Source organism: Poromitra crassiceps (assembly GCF_964638095.1).
Source record: "Poromitra crassiceps genome assembly, chromosome: 21".
Taxonomy (NCBI): Eukaryota; Metazoa; Chordata; class Actinopteri; order Beryciformes; family Melamphaidae; genus Poromitra; species Poromitra crassiceps.
In genome coordinates, this window is record NC_139638.1 from 21,062,044 (window position 1) to 21,074,350 (window position 12,307).

The 12,307-nt window shown below is 46.1% G+C and overlaps 1 protein-coding gene across 1 annotated transcript; it reads left to right on the forward strand.

Annotated features, from left to right (window-relative positions):
• Window positions 1-9,643: 9,643 nt before the first annotated feature.
• Window positions 9,644-12,106, forward strand: LOC310795329 (dynein regulatory complex subunit 7-like; the record flags this gene model as incomplete). Its single annotated transcript, XM_083657379.1, has 1 exon — window positions 9,644-12,106. One exon carries the CDS (start codon window positions 9,644-9,646, stop codon window positions 12,104-12,106), a length of 2,463 nt encoding a protein of 820 aa, XP_083513505.1.
• Window positions 12,107-12,307: the final 201 nt, after the last annotated feature.

The following is a 12,307-nucleotide window of genomic DNA, read 5'->3' on the forward strand; positions in this document are numbered from 1 at the left end:
CAAACTCTCTGTGCCGATGTGATTTCTCATCACAGTGTCAGCTTAGGTCAAAGAGTTGCGCTGAAGAAACATTGGAAATTATTTCTTGTCCAACTGAACGCCTTATTGAGTGAATAGAGGATCATTTAGATTAGGAATCCAGTATTCAATAGACTCCACAAAACATGACTCAGGATCCCCCCTGCTGGTGGACACAGACAGGCAGAGAATACTAATAGCTACTGTAGCTGCAGCCTAAAGACAAACTGCTGTCAGATCAAAATCACTGGTAGAAGAATACTGCGTAGAAGAACAACTAGAAGAAGAGCTCTACTGCAGTGTTTCCCCTAGAACATCTTTCAGGCCTGGAGGGATTTCGAAACGTATACCCCGACCGCAAACGGTGGGGGCCCTCGCTGGCGACGCTAAACCTTTAGCTAACCTGTTTGCATCTATGTTGGCAATGGCATCCCGAGTATCGTCATACTATTATGGGATGCGACGCGAACAGTTGTATTATGGGATGTGCGTTTCCCAGGCAACGACACACGTTGACACGTTTTGGAACAGCGCCGCACGCTGGCACGATGCTCCTAAAAGCGAAATGCTTATTGTTTAAAAAAAATCTAAAAAAAAAAAAGGAAAAAAAATCTGTCCTGGTGGGGGCGCTGTTCTGTGGAATGGTAGGGGAAACACTGCCTTCCTTTTCTTTTTTCTTCTGTCACAAGTCACAGAGTCGCCTGCTGTGACCATAAGCACTGGGGAATATGTGACATCCTGTTTACAGACATTATAGCAGATGCCAGAAAACCTCCGGGGTCTGAGTCGTGACTGTCTATCTGTGTGTGTGTGTGTGTGTGTGTGTGTGTGTGTGTGTGTGTGTGTGTGTGTGTGTGTGTGTGTGTGTGCGTGTGTGTGCGTTGTATACTGAACTGTCGTATAGTGAAGGTCAGGGTGTCTCCTCCCGCTGACTCTTGGGTGATGGACGCTCTGAGCTCTCAGGCAGAGTGTGAGAAAATCCTATCGAGAGATTCTCAAAGAATGTTTCCAATGCTGCTCGACAGTTGAGGCAGAATATTAGCCCGATTTAAAGCAGCTACGAGCAAGATTTTCGATTGTTATTAAACAGGCTAAATTTAATATCGATGCATCACATCTTACCTCTAATAGTAGACGAGACCAACGCAGAGTAGTCTCGCTTGAACCCCGAGTGAATCGGCCAGTGTTAGTCTGTCTGTGGCCAGGGAAGATCAGGAAGTGAAATGAAACGGTTTGCAGCAGCCACTTCGGCCATAACCACAAAATAACTTCCAAAAAACCTGTTAGAATATAACGAGAGATGTTCGCGAGAGTAGCAAGCCCCTGCATGGCGTTCTCCTTGTTTATGGTCTGTTGCTAGGCAGAGCGAAACGGCGGAAGGCACGCAGCTGCCATGAACCGTTTTATTATTATTCTATTTAGTTTCACTTCCGGGTTTATCCGGCCCGCCGGTAGACAGATAGAGAGAGAGAGCCCCCTGGTGACGCGAGGTTAGACAGACACAGACTCTATAATCATCAAGAGAGCAATCTCCGATTCACACGGCTTTGGTCTCAGCTACTATCATAGGTAAGATGTGATGCATCAATATTGTAATTATACTGTTTAATAACAATCGAAAATCTTGCTCGTAGCTGCTGTAAAAAATAAGGCTAGGTCAGAACCTAGCATATGCCCAGCGTAGGGATGTCAATTTTCGGTTAATTTCACTTTCGATTAACCGACGCTAATAATCGATTAACCTATCGGTTAATTCATAATTTTTTAATATTAAAAAAAAAAAAAAAAAAATGTTTTTTTTTTTTTTTTTTTTTTTTTTTTGTCTATTTACTCAATGAACTCATGCCCAAACAAGGCGTGTCTATTTAGATGCTGAAATGTTAATGCTTTTTGTGTTAGAATTTCTAACACAAAAAGCATTAACAAGCATTAACAAAAAGCATCAACATTTCAACACAAATTCTTTTTGTGTTAGAATTTCTAACACAAAAAGCATTAACATTTCAGCATCTAAATAGACACGCCTTGTTTGGGCATGAGCTCATTGAGTAAATAGACCAAAAAAAAAAAAAAATTTTTTTTTTTTTTTTTTTTTTTTTTAATATTAACTGATAGACCGACAGCAATAACCGAACAACGACGTTAGCGACGGTTAATCGATTAACGGTTAACCGTTGACATCCCTAGCCCAGCGCCATAAAGCGTTCACGAGCATCGGCACTCAAATCGGCACTCAAATTGGACTGGACAAAGCCAGATATAGGGCCTGCTTGAGCTGGCCAAAAACATCCTGATAACATGATCTCATATTGTTTTGTCAATCGTGATCAGTATATGGTTTACCAGGCTAGCAGGATATAGCCTACTGTTCAGTATACTATAGGCATGGGCGTTAATTCCTATGATGGAAATTCTTAGTGTGGACTTTGGAATTCATACAGCCATTCATTTTTCTAGAGATCACACCTGCTTAATATTCGGTACTAAAATTAAAGAACAAAAACAAACCTAGGCTTCATCTCAATCTTCATTTTTTGACTTGTTCTCTGTCTCAATTCTGGATACGATTTTCATTTCCAAAGTAGAACTCAAGGGATTTTTATTTTTTTTGCAACGGACAATTATTCTCTTACAGAGGACATGTCCCCTGAACCCCCATGCTTGCATTCTGTTACAGTAGGCGATCTCAAATAACATACTGTACTATAGGCAATATGAGCATGTACACGCATGTACGTCGTGCACGCACGTTGAACTATAATTCAAGTCCTTGCTTAGGCTACATACCATCTTGAAATGTGACAATTTAACACATTCACTGCCAGACGTTTTTTTTTTACTGTAGTTAGCTTCTGCCAGAGGGGTTTTTTGAGGATTCTGGCTCATCTTTCAAGACCCGAGGATTCTTTTCTGCTAAGATTTTGTGAACACACAATATCTCAAAAGAACTAATAGAATGTGTGCTTTCTCTGTCTAAAATAGTTAGTTTGTAGAGTTAGTAGTTATGTAAGCATTAGCAGTTGAATACAGCATGGTTTCAGCGTCAGAAAAATGATTCAGAGATAAACGGCTTTTTGTGAAATTCGATAGAACAGTCACTTTAACCATTCATTTTTGGCATCAGTAAGACGTCAGACATCTAAACAATAGTTTTGAACAGTAATTTCCTCCATAACAGCAGGAAACCCCCCTCTGCTTCCAACTCCTCCCTCCGTGGGCGTTCTTCTTGGCTGCAGCGGCCGTCACAAGCTTGTCACCAGTCTCACTGCTTTGCTGCTGCTGCTGCCTGTCTGCGCGGCCGCTGTTTGAGGAAGTCTGGATGGACTCGCTCGCTTCTTGGAGTTTTGGTTGAGATAAGCTTTTGCGATTCTGGTCATATTTATGCTGCGTGTTTCAAAGTGTGTTCCACCTGTAATCTATTATGCAAATTTGCAATCCCGCATCGCCAGCAATCAGCGCGAAAACGAAAGCGTTTTCCCCCATCCATTTTCATGAGAATGGCTGCTTTTTGCTCAGTATGAGCCAGAAGCGTCCGGCGAGCGGGGTAAGCCTTCCTCTAGTCAGGAGAGCACTGTCGCCACTTAGTGGCTCGGTGGAATGGGTTGTAAACGTTCGGTGGCTCCAATAATTATATAAGAGATGTAAAAGGGTTAGATGCACATCCCATGGTCAAAAAAAAAAAAATCATTTTTTTGACGTATTAATACGTCATTGGCAGTCAACCGTTGGATTATTTTTGACGTATTAATACGTCATTGGCAGTGAAAGTGTTAATATGACCACTTTTATTATGATTTATGAGTGAAGGATGATTTTTCTTCATGTTTTGCGTTGCTTTGAGTATAGGCTATACAGCTGGTCAGGGCGCATTCTAGACCAGACTACTTGTGATTCATCCTTTTACTTTCTTGTTTTTCACTACTTTGCTGCTTTTATTCCCTTGTTATGAAGGGGAGAAAGTCATCAATATTTCATATCTGGCTGCACTCGACCGTTTCTCATTTTGGTGACCCTATTTTATTTATGAGGCTTCATCAAAGGACCCGTTTTAAACGTGCACACACACATATGCACACACACACACGCGCGCGCACACACACACACACACACACACACACACACACACACACACACACACACACACACACACACACACACACACACACACTAGCAGTGTTTTGGGGGTAAGTCGTTACAAAAGTAACATATTACATGTAATATATTACTTTTAGCAGTAACTTAGCAATATAACTTATTACTTAGGATTTCAGTAATATTATACCAGTTACTTTGTCAAGTAACTCAAGTTACAAATTGAGATAAAAAAAATTTTTAATCAAAGCACATATTTAAAGATACAATCATTTCCTAATCAAACGGTGTGTTCTTATGCAAATAACCACTATAGATGACAATAACAAAGGAAAAATAATAACATTTTGAATTTTGGATTGTTTACACTGACTTATAAGCAATGAGTTACTCTACACAGACAGTAATATTGTAAAGTAACTTATTACATTCAAATGAAAGTAACTAGTAATATGTAGTCTATTACATTTTGAAAGTAACTTGCCCAACACTGTACACTAGTACAGATCTGTCATAGTATGGCGCTTGTTATGTCTCATTAAGAGAGGGACAGTCTGTGTGTAATGGAAGTTGTGGGAGTCAACACTGGCATGGATGCGTTGTAAAACACGCCAGTCATTCTCTTTTGTTACAGGCTTTGCAGTTGTATCATAAATCTCTGCATGGCTCCATCATGGAGGGACAGTGGAGAATTAGCTGTGGAGAAATAGACTATACACAACCTCATTATTACAATAAGATAAAAGGATAGGCTCTGTGTGTTTTTGTGTGGTGTGAGTATAGGTCAAGTAGTATTTGTAAAGTCGATCAGTCTGATAAGATGTGTTTCCAAAGTGAGGTTGCTCTAACTATCTTGGCTTTAGCCCTCGTCTTCCGGTCCTATAGTCTCTATGACAGTAGCTAGTAGCATGAGAGTTGTAGCATTGAGAAGAGTCCGCTCAATTCACTTAAACAGATGTTTTGCAGCATTAGCTGAATAGCCAGTAAGCTAACATATGACGGCACGGTGGCTCAGTGGTTAGCGCTGCTGCGTCACAGCAAAAAGGTCCCGGGTTTGAACCCCCGGACCGTCCCATGTCCTTTGCTACATTGGTCCTTTCTGTGTGGAGTTGCATGTTCTCCAGGTGTCTGTGTGGGTGTCAGCAAAGGGGCTCCAGTTTCCTCCCACCATCAAAGACATGCATAGGGTTAATACTCCTGTCAGTTCTAACTGGAGTGCCAAGGGACAGCAGGTACAAAATAGCCATCTGGCTAACGGGCACATTGTCCCTCAAATAAATACATATGAGTAGCCACTGAGTGTTTTGTCTAACCTACTAGATACATTTCTTAGAGCTATAGAGACAGTCCGCATGTCTGGGAACGCCCACAAAATGTTAAACGGCTGGCGCGTGAGTGGGGTAAAACCGCCCATATATCTCATGGGCTGACTCACCAAAAGACGGTGCTGCGGCTCTAAACTACAGGTTTGGGGGTTCTAGAGCAGAACACAAGACGTCTGCTCAGATGTGCGTTTACTGCGGTGGTTAAATCCCCGATCGTGTCTGCCCGGGCTGGCCTATCAGCTAAATTCTAACTTTGCTGAATGGATAGAACGGGGGTTTTACCCCACCCTGTTCACGCCCCCAGCCAGGCTGAGCCAGCTAAACCAGCATCTATGACGAGACGTGGCCTCAACCTATAGAGACACTGCATGAAATGGGCCACGCCCATCACGTTCACTCCCATAGAGCAGCATCATATTCCTTGAATTAAACATAGCTAAAAGCTGTTGTGTGGTGGGGCTGCGCAGACAACAAATGTAAATAATCGCCAGTTAAAGTTTGTTTGTACTCCAAGGAAGCCATTGAGAATTGGCGAGAAGAAAAATGTGGATCTAGCTGTCAAGGAAGGATTGGAGGGGGGTTTCTGTTTTAGTGATGGTTAGCTGCTAGGTAAGAAGCACATATGATACACAAAATTGTTCAGATATGCCAGACAGTGTGGGAGTTCAAAAACAACACAAACAATAATCATATAGTTTCTGTTATGCTGAGATGCCCAAGCAGTACATTTAGAAACATCACAACAGCCACTGTTGCCAACTCCCCACGGAAAGTAGCTACTGTAATTGGCTGACCAAAATTTGAATAGAAGTTGCCCGATGACATCAAACACTATAGTTTGCATTTTATGAATCGTTGCTTCAGTCCCCGCTCTCAGCAGAGGGAGGGGGGCTGTGCTGTTGTTGTTGCCAAAATGCTCTGGAAGGAAGTAAACACATGAACATTGCTCCCATGGTTGGAAAAAAGTTGCACGTTTTGTTGCTCCTCGTTGCTTTCGAGAAAAATCGAGTGGCCAGGGGAGTCCGAGAACAAGGTCACAAAGCTAGCTGTAAAGTAGCCAAGATTGCAACAAAGGCCTGAGGGGGTATCACCTGAATATGCCCTCTGCTACACCGTGAGCAGGCAGCCATTCATTTTCATCTTCCTGCTGTGGAATAGATTCATTACATTATTGATGTTCTTAACATGCTCAAATCTCTCCCCCATCATTTGCTGTTTCTGTCCTGATCGATGAAGAAGCTTTTACCAGGAGCATCCGAACGACTAACTTTCAAACAGACTCGCAATTGATCATGCAGTTATATTACACAGATCCAACTTTTACTGTGATCTCACATTTCCACATCGATTGATTGATCCTGTAATGTATAGCTTCGGTAACGATGATATATGCATTTTCATCCCAGTGTTACAAAGATAACCTATAGGTTGAAATTTAAAAATAGTCTACTGCTCTCAGACGACAGCCCCCAACAGTCTTACGAAACTGTGCTCCACCATGACAGTTGTTTACAGTTCCAATTCGGGTTCCCAGCACTGCTGTTATCCAGGCGCAGGGGCAGTTAATCACAGGGCAGGAGGCCTGGAATGGTAAAGGCAGTGTGGCACAAGACTGGCAACGCACAGCAGGTGACTCCGTCAACAGATGGGTGTGTCACCTCTACCGCATGATTTATGCTGTGTGTGTGCGTGTGTGTGTGTGTGTGTGTGTGTGTGTGTGTGTGTGTGTGTGTGTGTGTGTGCGTGTGTGTGCGCATGTGCGTGTGTGTGTGTGTGTGTGTGTGTGTGTGTGTGTGTGCGTGCGTGCACATACGTGCGTGTACATGCTCGTACTGTACAGTATGTTATTTGAGATCGCCTACTGTAACAGAATGCAAGCATGGGGGTTCAGGGGACAATAATTGTCCGCTGCAAAAAAAAATGTTTTTCCCTTGAATGAATTGTCTCATAGGATCCTGATTGGGACTTTTATGGTTTAATAATAGATTTCACCACAGGCAAAATGCGAGCACAGCCTATTTCTTTGGCATGGGTCTTGCATGCTAGCTAGACCCTTTTCACGGGGGCCATTGTGTGTCGAAAAGGCAGAATAAACACAGGTGGAAGCAAAACACTAATGAGGGTTTCCAAATTCCAATCATGGAAGTTTGGGGGGGGGGGGGGGTTGTTTCCCCCCGTTTTGGGTGTGGTTTCTGAATGATGACGCGCTACACAGTGTCTCTATACAGGTCCTTCATTGTCTTATTTGATAGTGATGATGGTGGTGGTGGTGGTGGTGGTAGTAGTAGTGGTGGTTGTGGTGGTGTGTTTGCATGCATTTGCATGTGTGCCTGCTGCCTGTGCATACATGGGTGTATCATCCACATGCACACAGCACAGGACATGTCTGTCTGGACTCTGTGCATGGAACCAAATGAAGTGCCTGCAGCACCGCAGCAGCCCTGCATGCTGCACTTGTCCCAGTGCTGCTGCCTGGAACAAACATCTGTTCCTCATCTGGACCTGTGGGTTGTTTGGACCGCCACCAGGCCCAAGCTAAACCAGAACCAGCAGCAGTCTCAAAATAGGAGCATATGTGAATGAACTATCATTCATGCTAAATAGTAGCATACCCGGATGCTACTATTTAGCATTTGGAAAATGATATATTTGGAGGTTAAGGGAAGGGTGACACACACACGCACGCACGCGCGCACGCACACACACACACACACACACACACACACACACACAATCGTTCACCTGTGAGATGAAATGGTATGAAATTAATCGTCAGTAGCCTTTTTACTGCGTAGCCGCCACTAGGGGATGATGCGTCTATAACAGGATCTGTCTGTCTGTCCCTATATCTACTGTATGTATGTCTGTCCCTATATCTACAGTATGTATGTCTGTCCCTATATCTACAGTATGTATGTCTGTCCCTATATCTACAGTATGTATGTCTGTCCCTATATCTACAGTATGTATGTCTGTCCCTATATCGACAGTATGTACTGTATGTCTGTCCCCCCCCAAGAAAAGTATGTATGTCCCAAGAAAGAAAGAAAGAAAGAAAGAAAGTGGCTAGGTCGCCGAAAGAAATTGGCCAGTCGCCAATGATGTCATACATAGAACTCTGTTTTAAGAGATGGAAAGAAGGATCCACACCAAAAGAGCCTCCCGTGACCTAAGTGATGTCACTCGAGCAATTGTGATGTCATCGGTGATGTGTCAGTGATGATGTCATCAGTGCTGTCACCCAAGCAATTGTGATGTCATCGGTGATGGTGTCACTGATGATGTAATCAGTGATGTCACTCCAGCACTTGTGATGTGATGGGTGATGATGTCATCATCAGTGATGATGTCATCAGTGAGTGCGAGTGATGTCATCAGTGATGATGTCATCAGTGAGGGATGTCTTCAGTGAGTGACGAGTTCTATTACTGCATTCAAGACAACTCGGACCTCACTTTCAACACGGATTTTCCGGCCTCCAGCATAGTTGCGTTCATGCAGTTTTTAACTGAGTTACAGAAACATACACAGCTAGCTAATTTCATTGGTAAAATAGCTGTTGAATTCAACTATTGCTAGAATCAGAGTGACATATAATCAACACATTGCATAATTACACCTCAAATTCCCGAAAGGAGCCGAGATGGCCCATGGTACAGTAGACAGGATATCAGCTTTTCTTCATGCCGTAATGAGCCTTGAAACATTTTCCTTGTGCTGAGTGTTGATGTAACAGACAGTTTAACACTATTTCTACTACATTTCGATCGTTTCTACCAAGGAGTTGCTGGGTGCTACAGTACTGTCTGTCGCTGATGCTCCTTGCGTGAGTGAGTGCGCAGCCGCTACATGTCACATGGACAAACTTGCTGCTCTTAAAGAGACAGGCACTGGTAAAAACAATGGAAAATGTACTTTTTTTTAGATAAGATTGTCAATAAAGTATTTTCGATTTTCAATAATAAATATTAGTCGATCTTGATAATGAAAACGATTATTCGAAAATTCTAAATTCATTACCCATCCCTAATGAGGTCATGGGCTTTGTGACATCATCAGTTATGTCCTAAGTCCCTGATGAATATGATGCCATAGTGGTTAATATCCTAATGATGTCATAATCCTTTACGGCTGACGCTATATAAGTGATACCACCCCCCGAAGGTGCGCCGGATAGCAGCGTTTACCTAGACTTCCTTAGCAGTTACATGGAGAAAGACAAAGGAGTTCATGTTATCCATGTTGCGACTCCTAAACTTCCACGCTGGTCAAAGGAAAAGGATCTGTCTCAATGCCACGCCTCCTACAAGGTGAACTCCCCGCAGGAGCAACGGCTTTTGACCATCACCGACCACTTCCGCTTCCAGTACACACACTGCTACATCGACCGCAAACCTCTGCTGCTCTGCCCCGTCAACGAGTGTGCCGTTCAGAAGTTTGTGTCCACGACCCTGCGGCCCACGCTGATGCACTACCCCGAGCTCTACACCTCGGACGGCTGTGCCTCCTTTGTAGCCGCCTTTCTGTCGCTGGAGCTCCTGGAGCCGCCCCTCGACGTGCCCAAGTACCTGCTGTCGCCCACCTTGGTGCTGCGGATACAGAGGGGCACCTGCTTTGACTTCTCCACCCTGCTGTGCAGCCTGCTGCTCGGCGCCGGATACAACGCGTACTGCGTCAGCGGCTACGCGCTCAAGGAGATGTGTCTGAACGACCAGAGCCGCCAGGAGTGCCCCCTGCTGGTCGCCGAGGTCAAGGCGATAGCAGATCCGATGCCGCAGGCGAACAAATACACCGTGAAGCCCCCCAGGAAGCTGGAGAGTGACTTTGAGATGGAACAGGAGCAGAAGAAACAGGACAAGGCCCAGGCCGCCCTGCTGGACCAACAAGAGGAAGCGCAACGACTACAGGAGGAGAGCGAGCGCCCCCCGCCGGACCCGTTGCTGGGCCTGCGCGTGCACTGCTGGGTGCTGGTGCTGTCGGGGAGCCGCGATGTCCTGGAGAACTTCTTCATCGACCCGCTGACCGGCAAGAGGTACTCCGCCACCGATGACAGCTTTCTGGGCATCGAGAGCGTCTGGAACCAGTACAACTACTGGGTCAACATGCAGGACTGCAGTTATGGCTGCGCCGATATGGTGTATGACATGGAAGACGCAGCGACGTGGGAGGCCGTGCTGCACGGTTCGATTAGCCAGACACAGTTGATCAGCGCCGCCATGAAGAACGAGCCAATTTTGCCCATCCTTGAGGAGGAGGATGAGGACGAGGTTGAGGAGCCCAAGGTGTTTGAGATGCCGCGATCCTGGGTCAGCAAGATCACCATCTCAAAACAAGACATGGAGACTCGCTGGCCAGGCGGAGCCAAAGTGACCCACTATCGTAAAGCTAAGCTGGAGAGGTTCTCTCCCTTCCTGCTGCCGGACGGCCTGGTCACACGCCTCACCACATACAAAGACCTGGACTGCACCGAGGCCAGCATTGTGAAGGAGTGGTACCAGCACAGACACGACCATCTAGAGGAGAGGGAGTTAAACAAGGCCACCAGCTTCACCACAGAACACTTCCGACCTAGACGGAGTTTCTGCATTAAATCCCACAGGTACTTGACCCTGACCGCGGAGACTGAGCGTGACATGGAGTTCTACAGCCACGCCCGTGCCGACGGCCTGGAGCGGAGGGCGGAGCTGCCGCTGGAAATGACGGAGACCTTCCAGGAGCGCGATGACTTCCTCTACTACCGGCGCGTCATCTTTGGCCGCCTGGTCCAATTCTTGGGACCGGGAGAGACCGCCAAGCACGGAAACCGACCGCTTGTGAAAGTGGTGGAGCGCTTCCACAGGAACAGGTCCAAGCCGGCCAGTGAAGACGTGGCAGAACGAGTGTTCGTGTTGGCCGAAGAGAGCATGGAGGTGACCTTTCACTTGGAAGACGATCGCTTCTGGGGAGCGCGGAGGACCTTCAACAAACCGCGCAAGGCGACAGACAGGCAGAAGGCAGAGGAGTTCTCGCCGGAAATGGTCTCTTGCTTCTCGGTGGATCCGTCTGAGAATCCTTCGAACCTGCAAAAGTACGAGATGCTGATGTTCATGATGAACGAGGAGGAGAAGGTGGTTCTGCGGATCAAGAACTCTGAGAAAGAGGTGAGAACCATCCTCTCCTCCAGAGAGCAGGAGGAGAGCGGCATCGAGCTCCACTTCTCCATCTACAGCACGGCCTGCGCCCAGAAGGCCCGCCGGCGCAGAGAAGATATGGTGCACCAAGCGGAGGAGGAGCGGCGGTGGCGTCAGGAGAAGGAGAACGACATCTTGGCTCCCTTCCTGGCCCACCTGGGCAACCCGGAGACCGTGAGCCAAGAGGTCGCCATCCAGCTCCGCCAGAACTGTCTGGCCCACTTGAAGCAGCGGTTGGTCGACAACGCCAACTTGATACAAGCACGCTTTGACAAGGAGACGCAGGAGCTGCAGGAGAAGCAACAGTGGTACCAGGAGAGCCAACACGGCATGACCAAAGAGGACGAGGACACGTACCTCACCTACTGCTCTGACACCACGTTCAGAATACAGGTTCTCAAGCAACACCTCAACAAGCACAAGGACACGGCTCCTGAGAAGTACCAGGTTCTCGACGAGAAGCTGCAGCGAGACCCCCGACTGGCCCGCTGGTTAACCTAACTGTCCTTAAGGCGCTCACTATTATCCCGAGACGGTGATGTCTGGTCTGACGCACTTTGCGGTCTTTTGTGAGGAATATTTATTCCAGCGAACGCCAGCTAGTGTTGAATTACTTTAGGGCCTGTGTCCATCTAGCGTCTTTTTCCGACCGTTAAACGCTGGAAGTACGCTGGGAAGCGCTGATCTCAGCGCACAATATAA